At 38.2% G+C, this 16,346-nt stretch overlaps 2 protein-coding genes across 3 annotated transcripts in view; one reads left to right on the top strand and one right to left on the bottom strand.

Annotated features, from left to right (window-relative positions):
* The window catches only part of WDFY3 (WD repeat and FYVE domain containing 3), a 274,952-nt gene extending 273,230 nt beyond the window's left edge, over nucleotides 1-1,722 (bottom strand). For both annotated transcript variants that reach the window (XM_042984249.1, XM_042984248.1), the window contains exon 1: nucleotides 1,665-1,722. The gene's annotated coding sequence lies outside the window, so the exon portion shown is untranslated. The remainder of the gene's footprint in view (nucleotides 1-1,664) is intronic.
* Nucleotides 1,274-3,245, top strand: LOC122238082 (WAS/WASL-interacting protein family member 3-like). Its single transcript, XM_042984767.1, has 4 exons — nucleotides 1,274-1,631; nucleotides 1,670-2,025; nucleotides 2,480-2,757; nucleotides 3,061-3,245. The coding sequence occupies exons 1-3, from the start codon at nucleotides 1,274-1,276 to the stop codon at nucleotides 2,633-2,635; spliced, it is 870 nt and encodes a 289-aa protein (XP_042840701.1). The 3' UTR covers nucleotides 2,636-2,757; nucleotides 3,061-3,245.
* The last annotated feature ends 13,101 nt before the right edge of the window (nucleotides 3,246-16,346 follow it).

Genomic DNA, 16,346 nt, shown 5'->3' with positions numbered 1-16,346 from the left:
AGGAGACACAGAACTCGAAGCAGGCTCCAGGCTCTGCACTGTCTGCACAGAGCCCTATGTGGGGCTCAAACTCAGGAACTTCCAGATCATGCCCTAAGCAAAAGGGGAATGCTCAACCGACTTGAGCCACCCAGTCACCCCTTAGATCCACTTTTCAATCACTTGTCACTTACTCTTTGTTTACTAGATTTTGCAAGACCAGAACATGTTTTCTAATTCGTATCTTCTTTGTGCAGAAATTTTTAATTAGAAATCTAACATTTTTCACATGAATCAATTTCAACACAGAAAAGCAAACTAGTATAAATCTGTATTTCTAGTAGGTTGAGAATAGTTCAAAGTATAACATGTACTACTGTGCTCATATGTCCTAGGAAGAGTTCTCAAATCAGTCTAATGCATATGTATTTCTAAATATAAAAAAAGAAAAACATACCAAGCCATTTCCTGTGCTTAGAGTCCCATGATAAAGTTTTTTTAAAGCAAGATTTATTTTTTGCTAGACCTATGTCCTAATACACACCTAGTTTTTTTTTTTTTTTAACCAACATATTTTTGGTTCTGTTTTACATTATGTTTGTTATAATTAGCCGGATGGTGGAAACTAATTGTTCTAAACCTGCTCTCAAATGATTCCAACCTGGAAATATACTGCTATCTCAAAGCAAAAGGTTTTGTTCTTCTTTTTTAATGTTTGGTTTTCAGACTACAATAACCATTTGGAACTACCAACTCATGCCCATTACTGAACAAAAAACTGTTTTTCCTATGCATTAGCACCATTCTCCCACAGGAAACAACCATTTTTAAGGCACTGGAAGTAGAGATAAGGATTCACACATATAGTAAACATCCTTTCAATCAGGTTTTATCCGATTATTTCAGCGAAAAGAGGACCTAATAGTGTAGATCTCGGAATTCAATGATAAAAATCAATGAAACGCTGCACCTGAGGATCAAACACTGGCCAGGTGGGCCAAAAGGCTTTTGGTAGGAAAGGTCACAACAGCTCTTTGAACCCCACCGTAACTGTGAATGTTTGCGATACCACCACATCCCATGCACAAGAGAATAAAAGGGCAAACACCCAAGAGCATCTAGGTTCCTCGCATAAACGAAGGGTTTCCAGCACAGGGCGTTGGGGGAGAGCAGGGCTTGGGAATAAGCAGGAGAGGCCCGGGAGACAGCGCCCGAGGGATGGAGGCCTCGCTCGGCTGCGCACGGGCGCTGGGGGGGGGGGGCTCCGGGAGCGGAGACCCCACAGGGTCTGGAAATGGGGCTTTGGCGGGACCCCTATGCCTGGACCGCTAGGTTACACCTTCACTGCTCACTAGGGGCAACGTCCAGCCCTGTCCTCCCCCGCCCCCCGAAATACCCCAACATCCCTCCCCACCTCCAGCCGCGCGTGACCCCAACCCCGACCCCACCGCGACGGCGCCCTCTCCAGGCCGCGGTGGAGGACACAAGGCAGGCAGCCAAGACTGATGGCAGCGGCGGCTGGGGGCAGCGCGGTCCCGGGGGAGGGCGGCAGCTGGGCCTCGGCCTGTCCGCAGGGGCAGCGGGCACAGGGCCGCGAGTGGGCAGCGCCTCCGCCCGCACAAACAAAGCGGCCCGGGCGGGCCGGGCGCAGGGTGGGGTGGGGGGCGCTGGCAGTGGGCACTCACCGGAGGGCTGGCGGGCGGGCGCGGGCGGGCCTGGCCCGGGAGCTGGGACCGCGGCGGGCCCGAGTGCGCGCCGGCGACGGGGAGGGGGCAGCGGGCACAGTGTCCGCGGCGGGGCCAGGGGCCGCGGGCCGGCCTGGATTCTGCGACCGCGAGGTGCGGGAACCGGTCCGCCGGCGCGGGCAGCGGCGCTAGGCGGCCGGGGCAGCGACGCCGCCGCCTTCCCCTTCTCCTGCCCCGGTCCCTGCTCCCCCGCGTCCTCCTCCTCGCTGGGTCCCCGCCGCCGCCGCCGCCTCAGCCTCGGCGCTTCTCGGGCTTCTCCTCTCCATCAAGGCCGGGCCGACCCGCAGGGACCATCCGGAAAGTGAGGGGTTGTTGCCGTTTCCCGCAGCTGTTGGTGGCCATCTTTAATCCTCCTCCTCCTCCTCCTGCTTTCTCCACCTCCCGCTGGCTGCCTGACTGACTGACTCTGGATCCTCCTCTTTCTCCTCCTGCTCCTCCTACTGAGCCGGCCGCAGAAATTGCAGACACTCTTCCTCTCTCCCCTCCTGCCTTTCCTTCCTCTTTCCTTACTTCCTTCCCTTCCTTCGTCTTCCCGCTTTCCCCCTCACTCTTACTGGCTGCTTTCGCCCCCTTTTGCAGGCAGCGGGCGCTGGGTTCCCTCCGCTTGAGTTTGGCCCCCGTTTTCACTCCTGCCCCTCTTCCCCCTTCCCTTCCAGACGCACACACCCCAGCTTCCTTCCCTCGCCCAGCACTCAGCTGCTCCCGTTTCCCTCTCCCAACTCACTGACGCTTTCCGTGGTTCCCACCCGCCTCAGTTCCAATTTCTCAAAAGACTCAGCTGTGTAAGGACACCTGGGTTCTGCTCTCCCTACCCTACACCCATTTGCTGGATGCTGTCAGACGGCGATGGAAAAAAGGAAGACTGCGTTAATTTTACTCTAGCTGGAGTACAAAAGGACTGCCCACGCTAGCTATTTTACTACGCAGCTTTGAAACTCCTGGATGGTGTCGTGTTTGGCTCCAGTCCATTACTGGACCGAGGAGTTGAAGAGCCCAGTCTCAAATGTTGCCTTCCCTCACTGATCTTGAGCAGGTTACCTTAAAATTTTAGGGGTTCCCCCCTTCAATTATTTATACCTTTGCAATCCTAACAAACACAGTGTTTACACGAAATTAACACGCTTTGATAAATCCAGAACTACTGAGTGATCATCAGTTTGCCTCTCTCTCTCATGTTTCTAACATGATCAACCCAGTAGACACTTTGGGGCAAGCCTCAGTTCTGGCAGTGGAGGCAAACTGAGTCAGCAATTAATTATGAGTGGAGACTTTGAAACAGGCTTAGAGTGGGGAAGTGGTAATACCATTGTTCTAATGACAAATTTTATTTTCCTAGCACTGCAATCTACAGGAGCTTGTGAATTTCCTCTACTGAAAATGAAGCAAAGGGGACGTGCTGATGGCTTCTTTTTATTACTTTGCCTTTCGCAAGTTGAACCCATTTGCAAGGATCCACACAAGTTGGCCCAAGGTTTCTGCTTCTTAAGGATACTAGCTATTAAAAAAAAAAAAAAAAAAAAAGGCACTTTACCCTTTCAGAATAAGAGGATTAGATGTGTTCAAAGGCCAAATAGGGAGAAATGTTTCCAAATGTAGTTTTAGTAAACTAAAACTCAAAGTGAGTAATTTTTTAAAGTTTAAATCTAAATACTGTTATTATGAAAATATGTTTTAAAGTTCTCTGAAGACAGCATGTTCAACTAAAAATGTTAGTATGCTTTGAGGATCATGGAGATGGGATTCTATTTCTTTGACCATCACACAGTAACGTGTACCCAGTTAGGTTCCAGATTTCAGCTGCCATCTTTCAAACCAGTCATTCTACTAGAAATGAACAACCTGCATCAGCATCTAAAACTTTCAAACCCACGTATGTCTTTGAGACGACTTTGCATAATACATTTTGGAATAAATTATTGAAAACAAAGCACCTTTAAAAAAAAGCACCTATATGATGTGTCTGTGTGTGTGTGTGTGTGTGTGTGTGTGTGTGTGTGTGTGTTCTTTTCGGCCTTTTGATGTTTATTCTTTAGATTTTTTGTTTCTCCAGTCTATTACTAAGCAAAATTACCACAAAATTCTTAACTCTTAAGTATTTCCTTATAAAACTGTATATTTGCAGAAAAAAAGGTTCAATAACATGAATACATAGTAAGAAAATCAATTGATTTCTAAACACTGAGACCAGCATGCATTTTAAAAGATTTTCAGTTACATATGAGGTTTCAGGAATCTTATTGTGATTTTATTTACACTAAGGAAAGCAAAGTTCTACATTTTTTATTAATATCTTAAATATAAATATTTTCCTGTTGAAATATGTTGCAATGAAGTTTACGTATAGATCAGTATGCAAATACAGCTGTTTCTTGTTAATGTCTTACAAACTGAAAATCTCAAAGGTTTTTCAATGATACAAAAACGTAGCAAGCTTTTTTCTCTTTTCCTGAAGTCATATAAACACAAGCACTGTAATAATGGATAGTATCCAGAGAAATCAGACCCTTCACAGTTACTTTTTTTGCAGCTCTGTTTCAGACCTATCATTATTACAGCCCTTACCTTCTTTAGTCTTTGTTACTGTATAAGAGTAGTTTCTCTGTCATCTTAGGGTTTGGATATGAAAAAAAAGGTCAGATCAGGTTCTTCCGTAACATGATTATTGTTTCATATGTATTCACCCTCAGATAAACTCAAGGTCCTCCGTAAAACAAAGAATTGTGTTAAAGTGGGATAAACCCTTTGTGCAGAGGCCAGATGGAAAGGGATCCAGGCATGTGCAGCAAACTCCTCTGGGAATAGAGGAACAAACACGAAGGGCTATTTCTAAGCAGAGCCTGGTCCCCAACTTACAGTTCATGAATAAGGTGATTGTGGAGAATAACAAGAGGATATCTGTGACAATAAACAAACAAAACCCATGTTTGTTTTTAACATGATTGAGAATTCTATGAACATGAATAAGCAAAGCATAAGTTTAAATGAAGGTAGAAATAAAAGGTTCATGAAAAATATCAAAAAGTAACAGGAAGAAAATAAAATATAAGGTAATTTTGGAAGATTGTTAGGATAAATAATATGTATTGACAATTTGCTATTTAAGCAATTGTTTTCTTTACATTTGCTTTTAAAACTAAAAAAAATTAAACCTGGGCAGGTATATAATCTCAGAGATGAGCATAAATAAATTATAGAATTTTAAGATACGTATTACCAGAACACATAAGTGCTTAACTTACACTGGAACACAAAAACTAAATGGAATAGAAGCTTCAATACACATATTTTTAAATTACATAACCACTATATTTAAAATATACACCCATTTTTCCAAACTGTTAGGTAGAGCAAAAATATCATATTATTTTTTTCTTGTTTGAAAGAACCAGATGGAAAATAAATGGGGATTTCTGGGGTCTCTGGGGATCACGGAAATTGAATGACTATAAAAAAACCATATTCCAGACAAGGGTATAGTCTTGGGGTAAATGTTCAATTTTATTCTCATAATCGCTGTTCTTTTAGAAATGACAATATTTCTGTTCCAATGTCTTCCTCTTTAAACGGATTGTCTAAAATATCAAGTGAATAATGACAAGCCATATTTATCTGCACTGATTGAAATTTAGTATCATTCTTCACTCCTCAATTTAGAGAACTCCTTATAATTAACTGATGAGCTGTCCTCGAGACATTGCCATTTAGAGTCATTACTGCATTCTAATTGGGGAGAAATGCTTTTAGAAAGTTCCAATTAGAGACTTTTTCTGTTCTTATAAATACATTCGAAGGAGGTACTGAAACATTTGTTTTGTGGGCTTTTTTTGTTTTGTTTTTTGTTTTTGTTTTTGTTTTGGTGGGGAGGAGGTCATAGATTGGTGCTTTGTTCTTGTGTTTTTGCTTAAGTAAATAGCAGAAGATAAAACTTTAAATTTTGAAAAGTAACGACCACTTGAAGAACCCGAATAGTAATAATTTTTGCTTTTGCTTATCATAATGATCATGATTATAATAGAAAAAGTGTTTTCTGAACACTTCATAATTAGTGAATTGTATTTCTACTTAAAGGTTGAAGCCTTCCTTGATATTCAACCCCTTTATATATACTTATGGAGAGTTCAGACTTTTAAACCAGTATGTTGGCAATGCTTTTACAAGTTAATTATTGTGCTAGGCAACTAGGTTTATCTCACTCATAAAAAAAATATGTTGGCAAAAAATTTCAAATGGCTTATTATAAGCCATTTAGTGTATATTTAATGACACTCTGAAGAGAACCCAGATCTCCTGACTCACTCTCAAGTTCAAAAACTTCAGAGTTTAAAGGATAATCTTACAAGTGGGAAACTGAAGCCCAATGAAACTTTTAACTGTACCACATTAGTTTAAATATAATTTAAACTTTATTTCCAGAAGTACTGTTCAGCACTGACCTTTTTCAGAAATAAAGCTAAGGAACAAAGTAAAATAAACTGGGTTTTTATGTTGTTTACAAAAATGAGAATAATTGCAATAAAACAAAAAGCAAATTGAAAAAGAATTTAAGAAAATTCAAATTGACTAAAACTGTATGAAATTATTCTTTTAATCTAGAACATCCCTTATTCTATAATATTTAATTTTTGGTCAAAAAGTATAAAGTTAACCCTCAAAAATACTGTGTTATTTAATAGATTGAATCTAAATTAGGAGTCTAAGAAAGGAACCTCTATTAGCTAAATAAAGTAAAACACTGCCATCTGCTGACCATATGAAAAATAAGTTGCTCTTTGACCCATCTGTAAGAAGATCAAGGCAACAGTATTAATTTATTCCATATATCTTTTAACAATTCTAAAAAGTACTATGCTGGGCGATGTAAAATTAATTTCCTATATAAAAACTTTGGATTCTATATTCTATACTAGCATGTGTTGGTAGCACTATTTGAAAGCAGGCTGCAAAGCAGAAGAGACTCTTAAAAACTAAGAACAAACTGAGGGTTGATGGGGGGGTGGGAGGGAGGGGAGGGTGGGTGATGGGCATTGAGGAGGGCACCTTTTGGGATGAGCACTGGGTGTTGTATGGAAACCAATTTGACAATAAACTTCATATATTGAAATAAAAAAAAAAAGAAAGCAGGCTGACAGTTAAATCTGATCATATTAATAAAATAGCCATATTTTGCCAAAACCACATTTACTTTTATGGGTAAAATTTAAATGAGTAAGTAAAGCTATTAACTTGGAATTTTAAGTTGGGTAAATTATATGTAAAGATTTTTGTTTAAAAACATGTAACCAGAGTGGTCCCTGGCTGGCTCAGTTGGAGGAACATGCAACTCATGATCTTGGAGTCATGAGTTCGAGCCTCAAGTTGGGTGTAGAGATTACTAAAGATAAATAAACTTAAAAAATATGTAACCACACTAAAAATTATTTGGGAAATAAAAAATTATAAAGTTTGATTCTTGACATATTTATTTCATTTTGCAAATATTTGAGTGGTTGCTATGCCAGAAACTTCATTGCCTAATGGATATATATCAGACCTAGTGTTTGCCTTCATGTAGTTCACAGTCAAGTGAAGGAAAGAGATATATAACAGAAAGTACAATGTATTAAGAATTATAATATGTAATGGTACGTGAGTACCTCATTCTGCTCTACTAGGGCACACAAATAGTTATCAGCAGTTCGTATAAATGGAAGTCTAGTAAGCATTTATTCCTGTCTTTAATTGTTGTGCATAATCCTGGGACTTGTGCAAGAACTGTATTTTATTTTATTTTATTTTATTTTATTATTTTTAATGTTTATTTATTTTGAGAGAGAACGTGAGCAGGGGAGAGGTACAGATGGGGAGAGAGAGAATCTTAAGTGGGCTCCATGCTCTGCATGGACGTGAGGCTCAATCTCACAACTGTGAGATCATGACCTGAGCTGGTAACAAGAGTCAGACGCTTAAGGGACTGAGCTACCCAAGTGCCCTAAGAACTGTATTTTAAAACTTTCTCCCTGAGTGTTGTTTTCTATTGCTTGACTCAGAAACCTCAAAAGGCAACATAACACTTCAATTTCTCCTATTCCCTGCATCAAGTCTACTCCCTAAATCTCTCTCAAACATCAACACTTCTTTCCATTTTCTCGGTCACTACCCTAGTCTCACTTTTACAACTGCAATGACTTCTTACTGGTCTACCCACATTCACTTGGATCCCTTCCAATCCATCATTCCCACTTTCAAACTTTCACAGCTTCTTGGGACCTAGCGTGGTTGGTCCACCATATACCTCTGTAGCATCAGCGAACACCATGATTTGTTGCATTTTTTTTGCAGTTGCCACCATGGTCTGCTTTCAATCCCTCTTTCTTGGCATGCTCCCTCTATCACAGGGCATTTCCACTGTCTATTCCCTGTCTCTCTGTTCTTCACTTACCATAAAGAAGCCTTCACTGAGCTATGTAAGTCACAAAATCTCACTATTAAGTTTTTGCAGAGGCACTCAACCTTTCTTCATAGCTCTCATCAGAAATGCAATTTTACAGTTTTATATGTTAGTAATAATGTGTTATTAATAACATGTCTGTAGGTGCAAGAACAATGACTCTCTGTTTGGGATTTTTATTGTTCCAATTTTTGGCAACATAATTTTGCATTACAAAAATTTTCCAATTTGTATAAAAAAGTATTAAATCAAACAATTAAGAGCTTTCACTACTTGATGATATATACTAATAGAAGGGATGAATAAAACAAGCTGGATGATTGAGATTCCAAACACATAATACTTTCTTTTATTGGAACACCAATTTTCTTTATTATTTTTCCTGCTTCTTTCCTATATGTCACAATAAGACTAGGAAACATATTTGCTTTCTTTAAGATTGCCTACTGGATCTAGTTATCTCAATCAGAATGCTTGTTAACTTAGAGGTGTGCTATCTTCAAGACAATATTATACTAGGGGAGGAGCTACAAATAAAGATAAACATGGACCTATTTTTTTTCTTGATCTTCCCCATCACTGAAATGCTCTGTGCTTCCTCTTTTGTTCTTCCTTATCTCCTGACATTTCTGCCAACATTATGTGCCTTTAAAAATCAAGTTCCTTTTTTACTGTACTTTTGAAACTTCCAGCCAGTGGGATATGAGTAGAGGGACATAATAACAAACAAATCAACCAAAAACACAACCTACAGCTTCTTTGTTTTACTTTTACATTTTCTCAATATCTTGAGTTTCCAAATAGAACCAGTCACTAATATACATTTCTATTTTCTTGCCTTGTCAAGAAGTTAAATCATTCTGAATTCAAATCGAGTTTATAGAAAGCCAATTTACTTTATACATATAATATCAAACATTCATTTTTCTTTAAATCAATCCAGATTTCATTTAATGACATAGTGCAATGGTTAATTTTATGCGTCAAGTTGAGTGGACCATCAGGTGCCCAGATATTTGGTTAAACATTCTTGGTTTGTCTGCGAGGGTATTTCTAAATGATATTAACATTTAAATAGGTACACTGAGTAAAGCAGATTGCCTTACCCAATGTGGGTAGACCACATCCACTCTATCGAAGGCCTAAATAGAACAAAAAGGCAGAATAAGAGAGAAGTTACCTGTTGCATGACTAGCATCTTCAAGCTGGGACACTGGATTTCTCCTAGCTATGGACTTGGACTTGGACTGGAAATTATACCATTTTTTCTTTCTTTCTTTCTCTTTCTTTCTTTCTTTCTTTCTTTTTTAATGTTTGTTTATTTATTTTGAGAGAGAGAAGGAGAGTGAGCTGGGGAGGAGCAGAGAGAGAAGGAGAGAGAGAGAAGCAGGCTCTGCACCAGCAGCGAGCCCAACACAGGGCTCAAACTCACGAACCATGAGATGATTACCTGAGCTGAAATCAAGAGTCAGACACTTACCATACGGAGGCACCAAGATACCCCTGGAACTTATACCATTGACTCTCCTTGGTCTCTAATTTGCTGACTAGAGATCTTGGGACCTCTCAGTCTGCCAAATTGTGTGAATCTCGTCCTTAAAATGAATCTCTTGGGGCGCCTGGGTGGCGCAGTCAGTTAAGCGTCCGACTTTAGCCAGGTCACCATCTCACGGTCCGTGAGTTAGAGCCCCGCGTCAGGCTCTGGGCTGATGGCTCAGAGCCTGGATCCTGTTTCCGATTCTGTGTCTCCCTCTCTCTCTGTCCCTCCCCCGTTCATGCTCTGTCTCTCTCTGTCCCAAAAATAAATAAACGTTGAAAAAAACATTTTTTTTAAATGAATCTCTTTATTAGAGCTATAGATTATGTCTATCTGTATCCTACTGGTTCTGTTTCTCTAGAGAACTCAGGCTAGTACACATACCATGACATACAATGACTATAGGTACGTAGATTTTATAGTATTTAAACATAGTTATGTTGATTGATTTTAGTTTTAAATTCCATGCAATTTTATCTTCTATATTCATTCATATCCATTCTATTTATAAAACAAGAATGGAGACACACATGATCTTTGGTCTTTTAAACACTTCCAAATTCTCTTAGTCAAATGGGGAGAAGTCTCCCAATCTGTTTTTTTCCTCCAAACTTTTCAAAGTAGTGCACTATTTATACTCAATTTCTCCACTTGAATCCCTAATAGTCATTCACTTGCCTGTTACTTTACCACTCTGTTGAAACTGCTCCAATTTTACCATTCTGTTGAAAATGTTCTTACCAAAGTTGCTAATAATCTCCTTTTAAAAAAAGTTTATTTATTTATTTTGACAGAGAGAGAGAGAGAGAGAGAGAGTGTGTGTGTGAGCATGTGGGGGAGGGGCAGGGAGAGAGGGAGAAAGAGAATCCCAAGCAGGCCTCACACTGCCAGTGCAGAGCCTGATGCAGGGTTCAAACTCACAAACCACGAGACCATGGCCTGAGCCAAAATCAAGAATCAGAAGCTCAACCAAATGAGCTCCTCACCAATATGCTCCTAATGCAGCATTAAATAATTTACATCTTATACTCGAGGTTCTTTCTCCTTATTTTGGGAATGCTGGTACTTTGTTTCCTGATACTCTCTACTTCCTTAGTTTATTTTGAAAAAGGACTTCGGGGGCCTTCATTTTGATCTCAAACTTTCTCGTTCTTCTTTTCAGCTGGTCTCTTGACTCAGGTGGAAGACCCTGAGGGCAAAACATCCCCAGATGGAACTAAAACTACTCCCTCATGCACTAAGGGCTGCTCTGAGACAGCAAGACCCACACAAGATTGACTCCAAGACAGTGATCAATTTGACTTTCACTGTCTACTTGCACATACCCACCCACCTTTGCCTCACATTTTCCTTAGATAACCTGGAAGTATTTTCGGCAGTTTGGAGATAGTCTTTGAGACGCTAGTCTGCTGTCTTCCCAGTGTTGGCCTCGTTGAACTAAATTCCTTTCTTGTTTCACCACTACTTGTCTCTCTTTAGGTTTTTTCAGTTGCGAGTGGCTGAACCTGGTCTATTTGGGACCCCTAGAGCCAGGTGCTCTTGCACCCATGCACCTTGGCTACAATATGACACGCTTCTTCCTGGTTCCTCTCAAATTCTTTACCCATTCTTTCTCTCCTTTGCCAAATCTGTTTCTTCTGCCTGATCTTTACAGTTATTGTTCTCCGAGGTGACACCATTATTCCAGTGCTTCTTTCAGCAATGCTTAATAAATTCAATTCTATACACTGATTACATAATTTGACATCCCCAACTAGACCTTTCCCCATACGTTCAGCCTCATATCCAATTACCCCTAGATATTTTATACTCAACTCTCTAAAACCAAAATCATTATCTTTCCCCTAAACTGATTCCTGCTCCTATTTCTTATATCTCAGTGTAGTAGTTTTCATTTAACCTTCTTCTTTATGAATGAAAATGCTAGCATAATGGAGGAATATCTGTGACATACAGAGGGTGTAGTAAATTGCATTATTGTTTACAACTGCAGTTTACAAGTACTGGCTGTCCATCTCTAGGAGACAACTGTACTTCCCGGCCTTATTGACAACAGGTTTGACCATGTGACTTACTCTGGCCAATGAAATGCAAGTGTAATGACTTGTCACTTCCTAGCAGGTACTTAAGAGCCAGAACATACTTTGTCATGCCCTTTTTGCCCTATGCAGGACAACCATAATATTCTAGATGTTCCGTCATCTTAGGGGTAGCATGAAAATGAAGCCAATATGCCAAGAAATAGTAGTGTGACTGGAAATAAAGCCTTAAAATTCTAGTCACTGAATTTTGGGACTCATTTGTTACCATAACACATCTTAGCCTCTACTGACTAAGCTGGGACTAGAGAAGTTTTAAGCAGAGAACTTTATATACATCCATGTAATAATAATGTGTAAAGGCAACAGAAAATGTTCTCAGATATGTAAGTCCTATCAGAGAGTCTTTATATGATTCTTTAAAATAAACACCTCAAATATTTCTCCAAGGAGTGAAATATGAGGCAAAATTTGGCACTAACGGAAAATGAGAATTTAAAATGACTGACTGCCAGCAATGAAATGTGGTAAAAAAGTGATATCTGAAAAAATGGATGCAAATCTGCTTATAAACTGAATGCAAATATCATAGATAATTCCTAAAAGGAACATATAAAAATATTAATATAGTAACACCTTGAATCTACATCCCATATTGTATTAGCAAAGATGGATAAATTGGAAAAGGAAAAAAGTTTATAAAATTCATTGTATCAAATAGAAAGAATTTAAAATATATCATTCTAACTCTCAACTATGAATATTATAGAAATAGAGATTAAATAATTATGTTAAAGCTCTTAAAGAGTTTAGTAGAGACTTTTAAATATGGCAAAATAAAGACATATTTACTTCATTCTCCTCCTTGAAACCTACTAAAAATAAAAAAAAAAAATTGAAAAACAAGGTAGAGAGGGAGAAAACCCTCATCTTCAGTGAAACAAGGAAATGATACAACCCTAAATTACAAAACAGGAAGCAGGTCTACCAGGCAATGAAGTGAAATGAGGAAAGAGACTGAGTGTATTGAGAACCATAGCATGCCCTCTCTAACCTTTAGCAGGACACGGACTTCTGTCAAAGGAAGAGCACAGTCCTGAAAGACTGTGATTTGAATAGCAAGATCTGGGCCTGGAGGAGCCTCACAAAAGTGGAATGTCTAAGCTGAAGTTTAAGGGGTGGCGGAACTAAAGAAGACACCAGGCTGGCATGCCATCTTTACAGCCTTCCGCCTGCTCTCTGAGCCAAGGAGATTGCTGGAGCTAAAGCAGAGTGAGGAAAGGAAATGAAGAGCCAACAATCTCATATCACTCTCCAGCCCTGGATGAAATTTTGCCAGTAACTCATTTACAAGTACTTTGTGTCATGGCAACCACTAGCTGTAAGGAAGACAGGGAAAACAAATACCTATTATAGCTTCTGCCATAGAGACAAGCAAAGGAAAAAGGTAGGCAAATCTGCATTTTTTGCCACTATACAAAAAAAAGACGACGAATCAGAATAGAATCTAGGAAAAAAAAAAAAAAATGAGAAAAAGAAAATAAATGAACCGGAAAAGGAGAGTATACAGTGCAAAATAAATTACCTAATAAATAGACCAAGAGTTAAAATATGTTTCTGCGTAGTTTTTGAAGTGGGGTGAATAAAGTTACCCCAAAATTCATGCCTTCTTAGAACCTCAGAATGTAATTAAGAAATAAGTCTTTGCAAATGTAATTAGTAAAGACAGGTCGTATTGGATTAGGGTGGACCCTAAATGCAATGACTGGTATCCTGATAAGAAGAGGTGAGGACATGCAGAGATACATATAGAAAAGAAGGGCATGTGAGAGTGAAGGCAGAAATTGGAGTGATGTGTCTACAAGCCAAAGAATGTCATGAATTCCAAGGAGCTACCAGAAGCTAGGAAGAGGCAAAGAAGAATTCTTCTTTAGATCTTCAGAGGGAGCATAGCCTGGCTGACATCTTGCTTTCAGACTTCTAGCCTTCAGAACTATGAATCAATAACATTTTCTTTCAAGCCACCAAATTCATGTTACTTTGTTATGACAGCCCTAAGAAACTAATACAATCTCCAGGAATTTATATACAACATGAATGTGGTAGACACATTCTAGGGTAGTTCCCATGATTTCTATTTCTTGGTGTTAATGCCCTTATATTATTTTTTTTCTCCTTCAGTACAGGCAGGACCTGTAATTTGCTTTTAACTAATAGAATTCAGTAAACAGAATAGGATGTATATAATTATATGAATGATATGGAGGTTAGTCAAAAATCCCCCTGTTCAGTCAAAAATCCATATAAACTTTATTTTTTAATTTATTTAATTTTTTAAGTTTATTTATTTTGAGAGAGAGAGAGAGAGAAGGAGCTCAAGCGTGAGGAGGAGGGGCAGAGAGAGAGAGGGAGAGACAGAGAATCCCAAGCAGGCTCTGCTCTGTCAGCGCAGAGCCCGATATGGGGCTCGAATTCAAGAACCTTGAGATCATGACCTGAGCCAAAATCAAGAGTTAGACGCTTAACTAACTGAGCCACCCAGGCGTCCCCACTCTGATTTGTGAATCATTTAATAAAGCCAATTAGATCATCACGTTCACTTGATTGAATCTTGTTATTTAACAAGAGTGATAGTTCACTGTATTCCTGGGAGTATGCTGAGCAGTAATTCACCACCATGCTGTGGGGCAGGTATGATGGGGTGTTTATCCTTTAAAACTTCTATTCCCTCTGTACATATTTGTTCATCTCAAAAATAAAGGCCAATTTTCAGATTTCTAAGAAAAAAAAAAGAAAAGAAAAAAATTAGACTGATTATACAATCCAATGAAATCACAATGTAAAATGATATAGCAATATACCATGATCTGACATGAAAAAAAAAGATACCATATAGGCATAAGGAATAAAATAGATTTGAGGAAGAAAATAGAACAAGTGTAGTTAAATAAATAACAATAAAACAATTACATGGCATTTTCTGGATATTAAGACCAGAATTTGCAGATTGCAAGAGCAAACTTTATCCAAGGGGGGTGGGGAACTGATGCAAAATGAGTACTCCAAAAAAGTATCCTGGTACCCAATTCTATGGAAATTCTATGCAGAAAAGCAAGTAGCATTCAAGGTGGAAAAGAAAAAAGGCTCTCTTTGGATTTCCCCATAGTAGTACGTGAATGCCAGAAAACATAGGAATAATGTCTAAATTTCTGAGGGAGAGAAAGTGTGACTGTAAAATTTATCCCTCGTCTGGTTGTCCTTCAAGTATACAAAGAAAGGCACATATTCTCAAAGGTACAGAAACTCAGGGGATACATTTCCCATAGGTCTTTTTGAAAAAAAGTATGTCAATGCAATTTAGTCAACTAAGAGGTGTATAGAATCATAGAACTCAAGAAAAAATAAACCAAGGTAAAAAGACTGATAATGAACACTGAATCCCTTTAAGTGTAAAGCCACCATTGAAAAGTGTCAAGAATTTTTATTGCAGAATAAAATGTAAATGTTATACATCTTGACATTATATAATTAAAAATATGAGAAATGCAAATCTGGGAGAGGGTCATGGAAAAAGCTGTAAGTACAAAAACCTCCCCTTCTTTCAAACAAAAAGGCCATGACTGTGCAAATTCACATGTGGCTTCCAAAGTCATGACCCCAACCTCCTAACAGTTTTCTTGACTAAAGAGAAAAGTTTTAACTTATTGTTAGCAGTAAAGAGACATTGACTTCAAGTTCACCAATTCCTCCAGCTTCATTTCAGTTTCTCTTTTCGTTCAATTACATTTTAATTGAATAATTTATCAAAAACAATCCTTTAATCCCCATTTTGATTCTATTTGCATAATTGAACATAGAAAAGTGAAATTACACTAATCAAAGTTTAGTAATGGCTATTTTTGGGCAAAAGGACTTAGGATAAATTTTGGATATTTCCTTTGCACTTTTGTGAATTGCTTATTTAGATTTCAAAATGATAAATGTGTACATTTTTATAAAACTGATTTTTCTTATAAATAAGTCTCGTTAATTACTAATAAAATTAAAAGCATAATGTATATACCTAATAAAATGAAAGAGAAGATGAAATAAATTAATGATTACATAAATGTCTACAGTCAAAATTCAACTATATGCTATTTATAAATATATATACAGAACAAAATGATTTAATAAGCCTATAGATCATTGTGCAAGAAAACTTTAGGAAAATGCAAGCAAAAAGAAAGCATAATTGCTATAAGAAATGAATGCATTTCAGAAAAAAAGCCACCTATATTAAACAAGTTTTATAAACAATAAAGGAGACAATTCACAAATGTAACTTAAAGAAATATCATGTGTATTATAATGTATTAAGTAAAAGCTATTTGAATAAAAGAAGAAATTAGCAGAGATACAAGTGAGAAAATTTAATTTAGAGTAGGCCAAAAAATAAAACAATTAAAAATATACAAAATATAAATAAAATCAGTTTGTACCCTACAAACAAAGAATATAACTTCTCATTGTCCAAGAACATCTATGAAATCTGAATATATATTGAGTGAAAAAAATATGATGATTTCTGAAAGAAAGCCATATTCCCTTACCAAAATGCAATAAAATTAAATAAATAA

Source organism: Panthera tigris, chromosome B1, assembly GCF_018350195.1.
Source record: "Panthera tigris isolate Pti1 chromosome B1, P.tigris_Pti1_mat1.1, whole genome shotgun sequence".
Taxonomy (NCBI): Eukaryota; Metazoa; Chordata; class Mammalia; order Carnivora; family Felidae; genus Panthera; species Panthera tigris.
The sequence above is the reverse complement of the archived record's forward strand: the minus strand, read 5'-3'. Positions and strand labels throughout refer to the sequence as shown.